Source organism: Mustela nigripes, chromosome 6 (genome assembly GCF_022355385.1).
Source record: "Mustela nigripes isolate SB6536 chromosome 6, MUSNIG.SB6536, whole genome shotgun sequence".
Taxonomy (NCBI): domain Eukaryota; kingdom Metazoa; phylum Chordata; class Mammalia; order Carnivora; family Mustelidae; genus Mustela; species Mustela nigripes.
The window spans coordinates 104,462,915-104,479,887 of NC_081562.1; the positions used below are offsets into that span (position 1 = coordinate 104,462,915).

A 16,973-nucleotide genomic window follows, 5' to 3' on the forward strand; every position below is an offset into this window, starting at 1 on the left:
TCCCATCATCATCATTGTCATCAAATAGTTACCACTTACTCTATACCTGTTATGTGCCAAGTGCTATACGAACAGTTCAAATCTCATAACAAGGTACAGGGTAAGCAGGATTAGTTTCATTTAACAGATAAGAAAGTGGAGAATCAGAGATGTTAGGAAACTTGCTCAAGGTCAACCAGCAGGGAAGAAGCAAATCTGGGCCTGAGTATCTCTCCTAAGGCTTGTTCATCAGTCCGTTAAAGTAGATTGAAGTTATGATAGGAAACAAGGTTCTCACATAAGAGGCGAGAAGACATTAGCCTGTAGATGTTGCCACAAAGGCTCTGCCTGAGACAGCTTCCCTCTTAATTAGTGCCTAATTATCAGTTACCAGAGGCTGCTCTGACGACGTCCAACATGGCAGTCACGGAATGTCCAGAAGGGCTCAGATGTGTCTGCAGAGTGGATGATGGCCCACATGGGACTCATAACCGATATGCGTAGGGGTTTCGCGGTCAGAATATAGGATGAAAGGGCTATGGAAGCAGGCAGACCAAGGTAGACTGGGTCGTGAGAGCTGAGGAGAGAGTCTCAAGGTGATAAACACACCAAGAACTGTGGAAAAGGGGGAGAGGGAGAGTGGAGGACGGACCATCAGCTGTCATGATTAAAGGTCTCTGGTGACCCTCCTGAGAGTCACTTTAGAAGACTGGTGGGAGCAGGAGGCAGACCCTGGGGAGTCGGCGCATACAGGGTTGGGTTGGCTGTTTGGCACTTGTTCATGGAAGGAGGCAGAGGGTATAGACTAGTCTTCCAAGAAGTCTGGTGACAAACAGAGAAAAAGAGCCTGGGCCAGTGCCCCAGAGCAGTGAAGTCAAGAGGAGGCATGTTTTAGCCTGGGGAGATCTGGGAGGGTCTGTAGGCAGGGGGAAAGGAGCCAGTGACACAGTAGAGTTCGAAAATGCAAGTGAAATACATCAGTTCCAGGAGAAGAAAGTTATGGGTTAGGTTACGGGGGTTTTTGAGAGTCACAAAGATAACTTTGCAATTAATTCTTTAATGTATTCAATAAATATCCACTGAAGTCCTACTGTGTGCTGGGTGCTCTCTAAGCACTGGGGATAAAGGAGTGAACATGGCAGAGTATGTGCATTCATGGGGCTTACAGTCTAGTGGAGAACTTGATGGGAATAGATTCAAGATATTCAAAATCTGGTTTTCTTCTCTGCTTGGGTGACACTAGGACACTGGCTGGTAGAAGTCTCCTAGGCTTAGCTCAGCCTTCTGTCTCCAGGTAGGATGATACTGTGCTAGGGAAATGGACATCTTTCCCATTCTGGAAGCATTTCAGGCAATAGGGTTTCATACCTTCCTTCTGTTGCCAATAGCATCTCATAACCTAAAGAGAATGCTCTTGGGCCTAGCGTTTCCCTCAAAGCATAGGTAGGCCAGGTTATAAAGAAGTAAGAATTTCTGCCTGGTGTCTGTTTCTCCTGGTCCTCCAGACAGAAATTGATAGAAGGAGGCAATTAAGTGGTCACCTCCCCTCAGTTTGCACCTTGGAGGGCTCTCCTGCCTCGTTAAGGCCAATTGGCCATTCCAGGCCTCAGGGAACCTGCCAGAGTTCTGTGGGGACACTGAGCCGAGCCACAGTGATCTCTCCCCTCTGATGTGATTTCTGTGAAAGCAACAACGAAATGCCTCTGAGATATCAGGAGTTTCTCTTTCTCTGGAGATCCTGGGTACATGATGAAACCCTGTAGGCAACTGTCTGAACGTTCCAGGAGACAGAACTCAGACAGCCCGAGATTCCCGCCCCCCCTAGTGCGCACATCCGTATAATTCCCTTCCATGGGAAGTGCCGTGGGACTAGAGGGCATAATAAGGTATCCCTCCTGTGATTAGGTTACCACTCAGTTGACCTTAAGTGAATCAAAGGAAAATCACCCCAGGCGGCTTGACCTAATCAGGTGAACCCTTTAAAAGAAGGTGAAGTATCAGAGTCACTCTCCTGTTGGCCTCAAAGGGCCAAACTACCATGTGGCAGAGACCATTGGGTAGCTGTGACTAAGAGCCTCAGCCTTGGAATGTCAAGCAGCTGAACTCAGGATACCTACTGGCCACTCAAATCTTAGTGAGAGTCAGCTTACCCCCTATTTTCAGAGAGGACAGACAGACTGAGGAAGATAGAAAGCATAAGGCCACTAGGTCTGGGGATGGGGAAGGCCCTGAATGGTGAGACAGAAGAACCGAAGATAGGATTGATGTCATGCCATTTTACCCGGGATTGTCCCTGGGGGTTGGGGTTGTGCCTGTCAGTTTTCCTGGGCTAGAATAGGATGCCTCTGTTGGTCCGGGGGTAGGGGGGCACCCATGGGGAGGGAACCCAGCAGATCGCTGAGGTCGTGAGAGGCAGTCACTCCACCTGCAGTGGCTGGTGAGCCAATGTGGCTAAAGGTTATTGGCCACAGGGGGAAAGTCTCTCTGGTTCTTTTCTAAGAGGTTTCGATAAGGGAGAAAGAGTGAGAGCATTGCCACATGACGGGGAGAAATGGCCACAGCAGGAGGACAGAGCTGGAAGGAGGCGAGTAAGGGCCTAGAAGAAACACCGGTCCCTTGCCACAAGTTTTCCTGGGTTCACACTGCCCATGTGAGGTAGCATGTGCCCACCAGCCCCACCCAGCCCTGCCCTGATTGTACAGCTCCTGTTGTTGGGAACAGAGGTGGCCCAGATTATGGGGTACCCATAGTATGGGGCGCCCAAATTATGGTAGCCTGGAGGGACTCCCACTCTTAAAATATCCGTCCACCCACTCCTCTGTCCTCCATCTATTAGATTCACATTTATTGAGCATCTACTATGTGCCAGCCCTTGGGCTGGGTATCAGGAACACGTTGATCAATCCCCAGTCATCCCCTTATGATGATCCCAGGGTTGGGAATTTCCGCAATGCAGTGATAAGGAAGAAAGGTGAACGGGAGGAGCAGCATTATATTTAAACATTCCTGTTTAATTTTTAATTTGTTATTGTTTTAAATGTGCACACAAGTAGAAAGAATAGTGTAGTCAACTTTCAGATAACCACCCCCCAGTTCCAACATTTTTGTTAATATTGTTTCCTCTAACGGTTCCAGTTTTTTTGATGGAGTATTTTAATACAAACTCAAGATCCCGTGTATTTCACCCATAAGGACTTCCATACAGATCTCTGATATGAACGCTTTAAAACAAACAGCTATCTGATCCCCAAATGCAACGCCCTGACCTCTGCCCGCTCCACCCCCCGCCCCCCGGAAATCGCCAACCGCTGGGAAGCCAGTCCTATATCCTACACATCTAGGAGTCTTGACAAGGATCTGGTATCCCAGGCCGTGACATGCTGGAGTTTCAGACTTTGGCCCTTTAGTCCCCCCCCCGCACCCCCTCTCTTCCCCCGCCCCAGGCCTCACCGCGCTCTTCCTCCTACCTGTTCTTGCCACAGATTGAAATGCTAGAACACAAGTACGGGGGCCACCTCGTGTCCCGGCGCGCCGCTTGCACCATCCAAACCGCCTTCCGCCAGTACCAGCTCAGCAAGAACTTCGAGAAGATCCGCAACTCGCTCCTGGAGAGCCGCCTGCCGCGACGGATCTCCCTGCGCAAAGTCCGCGCGCCCACTGCTGAGAGCCTGGCAGCGGAGAAGGCTCTCATGGAGGGCTACGGCCTCATGGGGCTGCCACTGGTGCGCTCGCCCTCCCTGCCGCCCACCTTCGCGGGCACGCTCACCGAGCTGGAGGACTCCTTCACCGAGCAGGTGCAGTCCCTGGCCAAGTCCATTGACGACGCGCTCAGCACCTGGAGCCTCAAGACCATGTGCTCCCTGCAGGAGAGCGGCGCCTACCAGCTCCACCAGGCCCTGCACGCGGGCACGGGGCCGCCGGGCCTAGAGGCCGAGATGCCGGAGCTCGACAGTGCCCGCCCCGCGCCCGCGCCAGGGGAAGAGACCGCCGAGGCCGCCGGCCTGCCCCAGGGCCACGGCAGTACCCTCATGATGGCTTTCCGGGACGTCACCGTGCAGATCGCCAACCAGAACATCTCTGTCTCCTCCGCCACGGCTCTGTCGGTTGCCAATTGTCTGGGCACGCAGACCGTCCAGGTCCCGGCGGAGCCCGCGGCGGGCAAAGCCGAGCAGGAAGAGGCGCCGGGGCAGGAGGCCTCGGTGGCCACAACCGCGGCTCAGGGGGACGTGCCCGCCGAAAACACGGGCGCAGAGGCCGGAGCCAGCGGGGCCCCGAGCACCCACCCTCCTGGGGCTGTCGTGGAGGCGCTGGTGGAGGGGGCCACGGTGGCGGCGGAGGCAGAGGTGGGGGAGGTGGGGAAAGGGACTGAGGCCGAAGCTGGCGACAACTCGGAGCCGCTGAGCAGCAGCAGCACGTCCACCAAGTCGGCCAAGTCGGGCTCGGAAGCGTCAGCCTCAGCCTCCAAGGAGGCCCTGCAGGCCATGATTCTGAGCCTGCCGCGCTACCACTGCGAGAACCCTGCCAGCTGCAAGTCGCCCACGCTCTCCACGGACACCCTGCGCAAACGGCTCTACCGAATCGGCCTCAACCTTTTCAACATGTGAGTGAGCACCGACTCGAGAGCTCTGGGGAGACCCGGGAAGCTCTTGGTCGGCGGGGAAGGGACAGGGGCTACAATGACAGGTGAGCAGGGTATGGGTTGATTTCCCGCATCATCCCAGCGCCCTGCCTGGTGACATTTGTGCCGCACCTGCTCCTGGAGGTGCTGGGTAGGGGTGCACGTTTTCTTTTTAATGGTTCACAAATTTATGTTCAGGATTAGGGACAAAACAACACATCAAGGCCATGCTTTCAACACTATTCCTGCTTACTAGGGCTTGAAAAGTGAGGGAATTGAAAAGAAAATGCAGTGTTAAGTAATAGTCCAGATCGTATGAGGATTGAGCCGAAATCCTTCAGGCAGACGGGAAGCCAGGGAAACAGCACCGTCTCAGGGGGATGACGTCAGGGAGGGAGCACGGAGGAAAAGGAGGAAAGGCAAGGGAGGGCCTGGGTGGGTGAGAAGGAAGAGAAGGAGCACAAGGAATCCAGGTAAAAGGCAGGAGAGGGGCGGGGATAAAGGGGGCGACAAGGACGCAGAGGCGGCACAGAAGAGAACAGGAGAAGGAAAGCAGGAAAATGAACAAGGGTTTTGGTTCAGAGTCCCCAGCCAGAGCCCCAGCCAGAACTGTCCTTGCAACTAGAATGTAGAGAGCCGGGGCCAGCAGTGTACACGCACCCCTCCCGTGGAAACCCCATCTCCACCCTCCGTTCACCCCTTCCTTCAGAGCCCCGAGCCAGGAGATTGAACATCTCTCCCAGCCACGTGTCCCTTCACTTATTCACTCAACTGTTACTTATTGAATGCCGGGCACGTTGACCATGGAGATGAGCAGGACACATGCCCTGGTCTCCAGAAACTTCTATTCCAGGGAGGAACAGCTACTGTTCCCGGCTCACCTTACATAAAACATCTGCAAACTTCCTAACAATATCTATTATGCCATTTTACAGAAAAGAAGCAGGCTCACACAAGTAAGGCAAGTTGTGCGCTCACACTCACGCAGACCCTGGGATCCCTCAAGACAGTGGTTCTCAAACTCTCTGTAGTAAAGGACCAGTCTGGGTTTTCACCCACCAAGTGGTGGCTGATACTTTTGTGAAATGCGATAAAAATGAGTTGCTAGAAAAACAATCACATGCTTGGTTATCCCGAAAATGTCAGAGTGCTATAAAAGGTTCTAAACGCTTGCCCTCTGTTTCTGTACTTAGCTTCTCCTGAACCAGTCAGATACAGTTCAGGGAACAGTATGGATTTGCAGGCCATACTGTGAGCACATATGCCTAAAAACACAGCACCCACATCCACACGTAGAGACCAGAGCCTGAGAAAGTGAATGATGGAGAGCAGGATTCTTGTGTCCCTGTGGCCAGTGCGGTAGGAGAGCTCCCCTCTGCTCCCCAGAGCCCTGCTTCTGGGGCGAGTACTGCATACAGACGACAGAACACAGACAGGGTGGAAGGGCCTTCGTGGCAAGCCTCCGGGCCTTTCAGGGAAGACAAAAAGAAACCTCTCCACTTGCTCTGGAATTCTCTTCGTCTGCCAGACCTCTCTAACTCCTTCTCTCCCCATGCAATCTTCATTCCTGTGTGTGTTTTGGGGTGGGGGGTGGGGGTGTTCAGGAAGACAAGGTTCCTAGGTGAAGCCCCTGGGACAAGGAGCCCGTCTGCAGCAGAAGGAATCCTGGCTTTTCGATGGAAGTCTTCCCAGAAACGTCCAGGCACTTCTGTAGCTTCCCTGGGCTGGAAGAAAGGGAGGAAGGAAGTCGTGGATAGCCTTGGCTCACTCTCTACTTCTTCTTCCCACCTCCACTCCCACCCCCAGAAACCCAGACAAAGGCATCCAGTTCCTGATCTCCCGAGGCTTCATCCCAGACACCCCCATCGGAGTGGCCCACTTCCTGCTCCAGCGTAAGGGCCTCAGCCGGCAAATGATCGGGGAGTTCCTAGGCAACAGCAAGAAGCAGTTCAACCGCGATGTGCTGGAGTGAGTGCCCCTCTCCCCACGCATGGCCCGGGGTCCCACAGGACACAGGGGAGGGAACAGGACCCCTGGAGTCTGGGCCCGTCGCTGTATCTTGACCAGCCTCTGTTTCCCCCTCCTGGGGTCCTGCATTTACTGAGCGGGCTCCGGGCTGGGTCCCACTGAAGGCGCCAGGGGTATAGAAATGGTTGAAGGAGACGAAAAGGCCTCCCTCCCTGCTACCCTGTGGGGCCAGAGAGGAGGACTGGGTCTACACGGGGACTATCTCTGCCTGGTGAACAGACCCTCAGCCCACCCCTTGCTGCCGTCTGCCCAGCCCCTGAGCCCCCACTGGCTGGCTTGCTCCCCATGTGGGTTCAGTTTCATATTGGTGGAGGCAAACACAAGTCAGGAGAAGGGAGTTAGATGGGTTTTAGAGCAAGAAAATACAGTGATTCCATAAACATACGTTTACCACCAAGATCAACAGATGTGGGCAGGATGTGGGCTTGGCTTCGCTAGTGCTCTTGGCTCTGTTCACGTGGAGGCGTGGGCAGGTGAGAGCCCCCAGGTCTGGGGTGGCATCCTTGGGGCCTCGAAGCCACCTTGCCCCTGGCAGAGAGAGAGGGTGAGGCCCCATAAAGTTTGCTCCAGACCCCCTTCTTGAAGGTCATCATGCTGTCGGAAGCCTCTCCCTGGGAAGTCAGCAGACGTGTTTCTCGGGGGTTCTGAAACAATCTCTCCCTTTCGTCTTGCTCTTGGAGCAGCAAGGGGCTGTTGTAGGAGGGACAGGGGTCTCCTGCCCGAGGGTTTGGGAGCAGCCTGACTGGCAAGATTGTCACTGTGCCTGGAGCGGGAGCTCGGAGACCTGGCTTCTGTTTATGCAGTGGTCTTGGTGCTGTGTCTTTGGACAAGTCCCTGCCCTGGGGGCCTGCAGTTCCCTGCCCGTGGACTGGAGGGGGCTGGATTATGAGGGGTCGTCCCATGGTCCTTTAGAATCCCTGTCACGCTCCTGAATCCACTCAGTCTAACTGAGTACAGTCCGAAGAGCAGGGGCTTGGACACATCTGAGGGACCTTGAAATCCCAGGCTGCCCCTTAGTTGACAGAACTCAGTCCCCCCCTATTTGGACAATCAGACCCTCCCCCACTAGTGCTTAAGATGCTCTGAGGGTCTTGCAGAGGAAAATGAACGGATAAGTTTGCTTCCTTCCTCCTCCTTTCTTCTCCCTCTCCCTCGCCACCCCCCCACTTCTCCTCAGCATCAGCCCTGCTGGGTAGGGTGCCCTGAAGGGATGCCCTGAGGAAATGATACAAAGAGGAGAAAGATCAAGTTTTCTCTGTCTCCTTTCGCACAGGCTTTCCCTCCATCTAGCTCTTCTCTCTGGCCTTTTCATCTGCTTTTGTCCCCGTTCCACTCCTGCCCCCCCCCCACCACCCTGTTTCCGTGGGAGGGTGAATGGGGGTGTGCTCTCCTCAATGCTTCATTCTCCTGGCTCCCTGTGGCCCTGGGGGACCCTGCTTTGTCTCTCTGCTCGGGGGGCTTCCTGCTTCACTCCCAGCCCTGACTGACTGTCTCCTCTGCCCTCCCCAGTCGCCCTATGGCCTGGCCCTGAAATTCTGACCTGCTAGGTCCACGGTGACCTGGCACACTGGGAACGCGCAGTTTTCCGGCAGCCCCGGTGGTGCGGGCGCCCGGCAGCACAATGCTAACTAATTGCCATCCTCCCTGGGAGACCGAGTGTGTGGGCTGGAGACAGGCAGCCCCCGTGGGGAGGGGCGCCGCTGGGAGCCTGGGACCAGGCTGGCAGCTGAGGTGGGGAGCAGGCTAGGGATGAGGGGGCAGTGTGGTGGCAAGACAGAGCTGCTCCTGACAGGGCCTGCTCTGAACCCTGGCTCTGCTCCTCTCGTGCTGGGAGGCCTCCTCTGGGCCTCGGTTTCCTTACCAGAAAAGGGAGCAAGAGGGTCGGGCGGTGCGATCTCCAAAATCCCTTCAACTCCTGTGACTCTGAGATCTTACGTATTCCTCGGTGTCATTTTCTCACACTGGGATGGTTGCAGAATCGTTCGCCCTAAAGGCCAAGGCCATGCTTTGTCAGGCCACCGGGGCATCCCAGAGCAGCCTGGGGGCTCCAGAGCCGGGAGCTCACAGTTCCTGCCACAAACACGCAGTGCCTGCTCCAGGCTGGGAATGAGGCTGTGCTGGGCATCCCTGGGAGTACAGGATGGGGGCAGGGAGGAGCAGGCGTGGCCGTGGCCTCAGGGGAACTCACAAACCCTGGTGTCAGTGGGAGAGATGAGCAGAGGAGGGCGGAAAGGGAGACAGGGAACCTCCCGCAGGCCTAGGGGTGTCAGGAGAGTGGAGTGCGGAGCTGAGCCCCCTCCGCCGCTGTGGGTGCCTCGGACCCTTGTGCTTTATTTGCCGGCACACCCAGCCTCCGCACGGAAACAGCACCGAAGGGAACCTCTTCACCCAAGTCCGAGTTTCCGCCTGCCTGGCTTGTCTCCTGTAGGGTGTCCGTGGGAGATGGGAGGCAGGAAGGGGGCAGGCACTCACAGGGGAGCCAGATGCTGGGGTTCCGGGAGGGGGGGGGGTTCCCGGCCACTCAAGCCAGCTCTCCCGCCACCTCTGGGCATCTGCTGCCTCTTCCTTACGCCCACCAGAGAACACACACAATAACAAAGTCACCAGTGCCATTTTGCCCAGGCCGAAAAGGCTTCATTGGGATTCTGCACAGCATCCCTGCCCCCGCCTGGTGACATTCAGCATGTCTCGTCCGTTCTGTACAAAGCTGCTTGCTGAATAAAAGGACATAAATCACCCATCCCCTTGGAGACTGAGACAGCCCCGGCCACTGCACTCTTCGAGATGTAGCTGGGCAGGAAGGGGAGAGGGTGGAAGCTTCTAGGAGGGGATGGGGCGGGACCCCAACCCCTACCACCTACGGGCCTGTGGAGAAAAGGAAGATAGAAGGGGCCAAGCAGAATCCACCTCAGCTGCTGGCCTACGCCGTGACGTCGCCTCCGGAATCGGGCCCTTGCTGCTCTAGGAAGCTGATCTCTTCGTCCCTCAGTGCCCTGATTCCATAGCAGATCCGTTCCAAGAAGAAATGTATTGAATCAGGGTGTATTGAATTAGTAGGAGGCATCCTGAGCTCCAGAGGCCATGTCCATTCCACTGTTTACCTGGGAAGGGTTTGGTTTTTATAAAGGAGAAAAGGGCCTGTTGCCTCACTTGTCAAATGGGGACAATAGGACCCACGTCATGCAAATTACAGTTTTAAAATGCATGTAAAGTGCTTACGTCAGTGACTGAGGCTAAGTCAGTTCTTTACAAATATTAGCTATTTCCATTATTATCTTTCTCACTTGGAAGAACAGGGCGGTAGACGCCTCCCTAGCCTGGCCCCGGCCCGGTGGGGGGATCCCTCAGACGCCTTAGGTCTGGTTGGAGATCAGGTCCACTCCCCAGACAGCAAGAAATTGCTGGAGCTTGCTAGGGAGGGAGAGGAGCTCATTTGGGGGCCATCCTGCACTCTAAGGAAATCTTCTCTGGTGCTGAGAAGAGAAGGGCCCTGGCGGCCTGGCCTAAGGAGCCAGACATCAGCTGGGGTTAGGATCCTGGGGCGCTGGAAGCTTCTCCCTCTCAGTTTTCACATGGCTGGGAAATCTGGCTCTGCTCTATTTCCCTTCTGAAATGTTCGCCTCAGCAGTTTGAAGGCCGGTGGAGGGGGGAGCGTTCCATGCTGGCTGTGAGCAGGCTCTTTTCTGGGCTGGGTGATCTTTTCTGAGGGGAATCACAGGTGCATGGCGGGTGTGGGTATCTGTCATTTCCGTGGAAGTGCACGGAGGGCAGCTTTTGGGCTGAATTGCCAGAAGGGTTTCCTGGATGTTCCTTCTCTCGCTGCGTCTACTCCGTTTCTTGTTCAATATTAGAATTTGACATTTTAGTCAGATCGCATTATTTCATTTCCTTGGAAATGTGTTGGCCAGAGTGTAACAGATTTGTTCTTCTGAGGGGACATTCAGAAATGAAGACAGATTGCCTGTCCAACTCAACAGGCTGGGAGGTGCTAGCCTTTCGTGGTTAGGAAGAAATTATTTGAGAATGTCTTGCCCACTCTGCCATGGGTAACCTCAGAATGGTTACTTTGTTTCTGGGGAATTCCACCAGGAAGGAGAGAGCAGGCTGGGGCCCAGGCTGGCCCTTATAGGTCTGCAGGAGGGTGGGAAGAGGCCCAGGGCAGGCCAGGATAGACTCTGTGTTTATTTCCACTGCTTTAAAAACTTGACACTGCCACCACCCAGCAGGATAGAAGGACAGGGTCCTTCTTTTTTCTTTTAATTTAATTGTATTTTATTTAAATTAAGTTAATTAACATATGGTGTATTATTCGTTTTGGAGATAGAGCTCAGTGATTCATCAGTCACATATGACACCCAGTGCTCACTACATCATGTGCCCTCCTTACTGCCCATCACCCAATTACCCCATCCCCCCACCCAGCACCCCTCCAGCAGCCCCCAGTTTGTTTCCTGAGATTAAGAGTCTCTTATGGTTTTTCTCCCTTCTGATTTCCTCATTTTATTTTTTCTTTCCTTCCTCAGTGATCTGTTTTGTTTCTTAGATTCCACATATGAATGAAATCATATTATTGTCTTTCTCTGATTGACTTATTTCACTTAGCATAATACCCTCTAGTTCCATCCACATCATTGCAAATGACGAGATTTCATTTTTTTGATAGATGAGTAATATTCCATTGTGTGTGTGTGTGTTTATTTATTTATACCACATCTTTATCTGTTCATCTGTTGGTGGACATCTGAGCTCTTTACACACTTTGGCTGTTGTGAACATTGCTGCTATAAACATTGGGGTGCAGGTGCCTCTTTGGGTCACTATATTTGTATCTTTGGGTAGTAGTACAATAGCTGGGTCATATGGGAGCTCTATTTTTAACTTTTAGAGGAACCTCCACACTGTTTTCCAGAGCAGCTGCACCAGCTTGCATTCCCGCCAACAGTGTAGGAGGGTTCCCCTTTCTCCACAATCTCGCCAACATCTGTCATTTCCTGACTTGTTAACATGAACCATTCTGACCAGTGTGAGGTGACATCTCATTGTGGTTTTGATTTCTATTTCCCTGATGTCACATGACGTTGAGCATTTTTTCATGTGTCTGTTGGCCATTTGTATGTCTTCTTTGGAGAAATGTCTGTTCATGTCCTCTGCCCATTTCTTGATTGGATTATTTTTCTTTGGGTGTTGAGTTTGCTAAGTTCTTTTTAGATTTTGGATGCTAGCCCTTTATCTGTTAAGACATTTGTGAATATCTTCTCCCATTCTTTCGGTTATCTTTTGGTTTTGTTGACTGTTTCCTTTGCTGTGCAAAAGCTTTTTACCTTGATGAAGTCCCAATAGTTCATTTTTGCTTTTGTTTCCCTTGCCTTTGGAGATATGTCTATCAAGAAGTTGCTGTGGCTGAGGTCAAAGCGGTTGCTGCTTGTGTTCTCCTCTAGGATTTTGATGGATTCTTGACTCACGTTTAGGTCTTTCATCCATTTTTAGTCTATTTTTGTGTGTGGTGTAAGGAAATGGCCCAGTTTCATTCTTCTGCATGTGGCTGTCCAATTTTCCCAACACCCTGTGTCGAAGAGACTCTTTTTTCCATTGGATATTCTTTCCCACTTTCTCAAATATTAGTTGACCATCGAGTTGAGGGTCCATTTCTGGGCTCTCTGTTCTGTTCCACTGATGTATTATCTGTTTTTGTGCCAGTACCATACTGTCTTGATGATAACAGCTTTGTAATAGAGCTTGAAGTCCGGCATTGTGATGCCCCCAGCTTTGGTTTTCTTTTTCAACATTCTTTTGGCTATTTGGGATCTTTTCTGGTTCCATAAATTTTAGGATTATTTGTTCCAGCTCTGTGGAAGGGGGTCTCTTCTAAAAGAGAAGGCTTTAGGTTTATGGCCTTGACCCCTCACCTCTCCAGTGCCCTTTCCCCTGATCTCCCCCCCCCCACCATTACACACGTACACACACAGACAAGAGATTTTCCTTAACAATAAAGAGTAATGAACGTTTTAGACCCACTTGCTCCTGTGTGTAGAGATCTTTGGACTTTAAGTGTGGGGCGAACAAGTCCAATATTGAGATTCCCTTTGGCTTGGTCACATTAGTGTATAAGTTGGACTTTCACACAAAGATCTACCACCTAGTCCCTTCATGATATTTTGGGCCCTAGCTCTGGAATGTTCTCTCAGTCCCTGTGTGACATTCAGGTGTGCCTTCACCTGGCCACTCTTTTAAGTGGGATTTCTAGGGAGTAGGATTCTAGGGAAGGGGCTTCCTAGGATTACAGTACTCTGGGGCTTGTAGGAGGGTCAGCTGTGAGTGAGTAGGCTGTGAGATGTAACAGTGACAGCTCACATATATCATGCATTCACTGTGTGCCAGTTGGCACTGGGCCAAGACCCATACGTTGAAAATCTCATCCCATCTTCTCAGCAGCTCTATTAGGTGAGTGCTATTAATCTGTGCCAAATGAAGGAACCAAGGAACAGAGAGGGTAGGTAACTTGCCCACAGTCACAGAGCTAACCAATGGCTGAGATCTGAAGGCAGGCAGAATGGGTCTACAACCTGAGCCCAGAGCCCGACACCATCCTTCCTCTCTGCCTCATCTCAAGGCAGGTGTGGTCCAGATGACCTCAGTTGTGAAATGCAGTGCAGGAAGGCCCCTTACATGGCCTGCTTGTCCAGCCCTCTCATTTCACCCAAGCAGGAAGAGAGGACCAGAGAGAAGAAATGACTAGTCCCCTAGCTAGTGGCAAATTGAACAAAATCGGGTACTCCTACATCCCTTGACCCATGTTTGTTGGCTCTGCTCATTCAAGAAGAAAGCAAAACTGAGAAATGGATCCATACATCTCGGGTCTGAGCTGGATCAAGTTTCCTCTCTCCCCAATAGGTGGATATTTTCAAGAGTTAGTGAATGAACATCTAGAGGTGAAATTTCAGGCAGAGTTAACTGCTGATGATGGAAAAGGTCTCAATCCCTATGCTAGAAGGGACTTCAAATTCACTTACTCACTTCATATGTCAATTCAGATTGGGTGTCCAGGTACATAATGAAAACCGTCATCTCTGAAGCTTTGTTATGTAGCTTTACATACACAGTCGCTTTTAAAACTCAGAACCACCCGTCCACTAGAGGTCCTAGGAGTCAGCTCCATTCTATAGGTGGAGAAAAATGAGGCATGGAGAGTCTAGGTGACCTGAACTGAGAGGCTCAATGATGGAAGCAAGATTCAGCCTCGAGGGTGTCTGACACCAAAGGCCTGACTTCCCATGCTGCCCATTCTTAATACCCTGGAGCAGTGGTTCTCAAAGTGGGGTCCCCGGAACAGCAGCAGCAGCAGCAGCCCCTGGAAAACTGTTAGAGATATCAATTCTCAGACTCCACCCCAGACCCACGGAGTCAGAACTCCGGGGGCAGCAACAGTGGGTTCACAAGCCAGCCGGGTGGTTCGGAGGCACACTCAAGTTGGAGAATCCCTGGCAAGCGGGAATGCTGGCCGGCCCAGTGAAGGGAGAGTCCCCTCCAGGCATCCACACTGGCTTTGAGTTCATTCGGGTAGTTTCGACTTCGTTCTTTTGGTTCCTGAGTCCCCAACGTGTGACCGGCAGCCATCCCTTTTGAGGACCTCCCAGATGAGACTCTCTTTGTCCCCATGTCGTCACCAGGGATGCTGGCAGGTCCTCCTGCGTCAGCTTCCCTCTGTTCTATTTTCTGAGCCACATCACACTTTTCCAAAAAGCCTTGACCTTTGTTGAGCATGTTATGAGTTCTGCCTCACAAAAATAACTCTCTGGCGGATGGGGATATTTTTAATTGAATTGTATGAGCCAAGAACTGCAGAAATAAAACCAAGGTTCCTACATCCCATGGCAGTGGGCGGTTTCATCTTCCATCCTAATCCTGGAGCCTGGACTCAGTCCCCGCCTCGAGCACCAGGGCCCCCCCTGCTGTCGGTGGGCGCTGCACTCTCGCACCTCTTCTGAGCTCAGCCCGAGCCTCACCTTCCAGATCTCTGCTGTCTCTTCTGGCCAATTAAAAATCCCTGCTGCTATCATTACCTATTTTCAGCTCCCAGTCAGTTCCTTTGTCTGCCAGACACAGTCTTGCTATCGTAAAAGAAATAAAAAAAAGTTGAGATGACGAAATTCATTTTGCTCACAGTCGTGTACGATGCTTCACCTCCTTGCAACACAAACCGCTTCCACGCACAGATCAGTATTAACAAACCATTTTCTGCAAGGCTGTACCTGTTTATACAGATGCAGGGAACATCTGTGCTTCTGCTCCCCACAGCCCCTGGAAGGGGCTTGCACAGGAAAGAGAGGGAGAGAGGCCCGAGTAGAAGCTCCAACTCTTCATGATCCACTCACTCGCTGATCGGAGGCCCCACCCTGGGCAGGTGCAGGCAGGCCCTGCTGGAAGCGGCTTAATGGGCACCAGTTTGCCCGGCTTCTTGTCACTCACTTGCTCGTGCGTGCGGCTGAAGGCAGTGGGAAGCCTGTGCCTGCCACACTGCCTGACTGCCTGCGGTCTGGCATCCACAGGGCCGTTTCCTAGGCAGCTCTGCCCCGTCTAGGGGGCAGCTCTCGATGATCTTGGCAAAGCAGGCCCAGCAATCCTGAGCCACTGGGCAGAGCTCCCAGAGGCTCAGGCCACTGGTCTCCCTCCCTAGCTGAGCACACGCTCCAGGTCCCATTCATTCGCCCAGCTGGTCTCTCACTCACGCATTCATTCATCCCAGAAACGGTTATTGAATTCACATGCATGCCAGGCATGCAGAGAGTGAGAGGCCTCTGCTGGAAGGAGCGCAGAGCCGGGTGCGAAGACAGGCAGATAAATGTTATGGCACAAGGGACAACCGCGGCGGTCGACAGAGGACTGTCCGGGAGGTCCTGGAGAGATGGATAGCTCACCAGGGACGTTGAGGTTGGGGCTGGGCAGCAGGAAGAAGGACAGCATGTACAAAAGTGTCAGGCTTGAGACCCAGACTGCGGAGGGGAAGCCAATATATGGAAGGGTCAGGAGAAGCTGGGTAGAAGTTGGGGTTTGCTTGGCCCAGAAACTGGGGCTTCAGACTACGGATGTGGGAAGCCTTGGGAAAAAAGTAGAAGCAGAGGAGTGAGTGACAGGACTAAATGGGTGTCCTTGAAGGATTGTACTGGAACATGACTTAGAGGCAGGGAGACTGGTTAGGAGGCCATCGCAGGCACAGTCCTGGGGAGAAATGTTGAGACCCTGAGCTCAAGCAGTGGCCACGGAAGGGAGAAGTAGGTGGGGCGGGGAGGCGTGGCCTGGCAGGTGCGCTGTTGTGGTAGGGGGTTGCTGATCCAAGGAACAGCCTCCATAGCGGCTGAGATTTCAGAACCCTCCCTCTTAGCATATGAATTTGTTTGTGCTTCAAGCTCTCTAGGGTAATTTGTGAAATTATACCAAATAAACATGTGCATATTTTCAGTTTGGGAAGGGAGATGCTGGGGTCGGGAACATTTGATCTGAAGAATCCCTCAAACCAGGTATTATCAAATATTTACCGGGAACAAGCTGAAATATTAAATAGCCACTGAAACATGCCGTGTGCGCAGGGTGACTTCCTTGCGAGACATGCCAGCGCAGCCTGTGGGCTTGTGAGTGTGCCCAGACCACTCTGACTGCCATTCAGACCAGAGCACCCCCATGAGGTCAACAGTGAGAACTCAGAAGTTGGTTGGCTTCGATCAAACGCACAGTTGATTGTTTACTTGGCCCCTCTGGATTCAGCAATGTTGTCTTTTATTAACAATACAAATCAACCAAAAAGAAAATTAACTAGTTAGTGATGAATAATAACATGGAAAGGGGGAATTCATCACAAGAGATACACACGTACGAGTGGTGGCAGGGGACGTTCAGAGCCACAGTGATGGATGAGGCCACCTCAACAGAGGTGTTAAGAGGGAGAAGCGAGACTAGTGGCCGGCCCTAAGCTGGAGGCCAAGGGAGGGAGGCTCTGGATGGAGGAGGGGCACCCCCAGAGATGAAAGAGTCAACCCAGGGGAGGGTGGTGTGAAGAGAGTGGGAGAGAGGAGTGTTTCAAGAAGGGAACGATGAACCGTGTCCGTGCCACCAAGAGGCTGGTGGGATGAGAAGCTGGTGCCATTGGACTCAGCAACGAGGCAGCCAGCGTGGCCTTGACAGAAGTTTTAATGGAATGCTGGGGTAGATGCTTGGCTGGAGTGGGTTGAAAAGTGAATGGGATTGAGGAAGTACAGACAGTATGGGTAGGGACACCTTCTAGAATTTTGGCTCCAAAGAAGAGTAGAGAGAAGGGGTAGTGACGAGAGGCAAAGAAGAGTCAAGGCAGGGTCCT

The 16,973-nt window shown here is 52.5% G+C and overlaps 1 protein-coding gene across 6 annotated transcripts in view; it reads left to right on the forward strand.

Moving 5' to 3' along the window:
* The window catches only part of IQSEC3 (IQ motif and Sec7 domain ArfGEF 3), a 102,495-nt gene that overhangs the window by 60,678 nt on the left and 24,844 nt on the right, over positions 1–16,973 (forward strand). For all 6 annotated transcript variants that reach the window (XM_059403833.1, XM_059403834.1, XM_059403836.1 and 3 more), the window contains exons 4-5: positions 3,462–4,579; positions 6,404–6,565. In XM_059403833.1, coding sequence (XP_059259816.1) covers positions 3,462–4,579; positions 6,404–6,565 — 1,280 coding nt within the window. The remainder of the gene's footprint in view (positions 1–3,461; positions 4,580–6,403; positions 6,566–16,973) is intronic.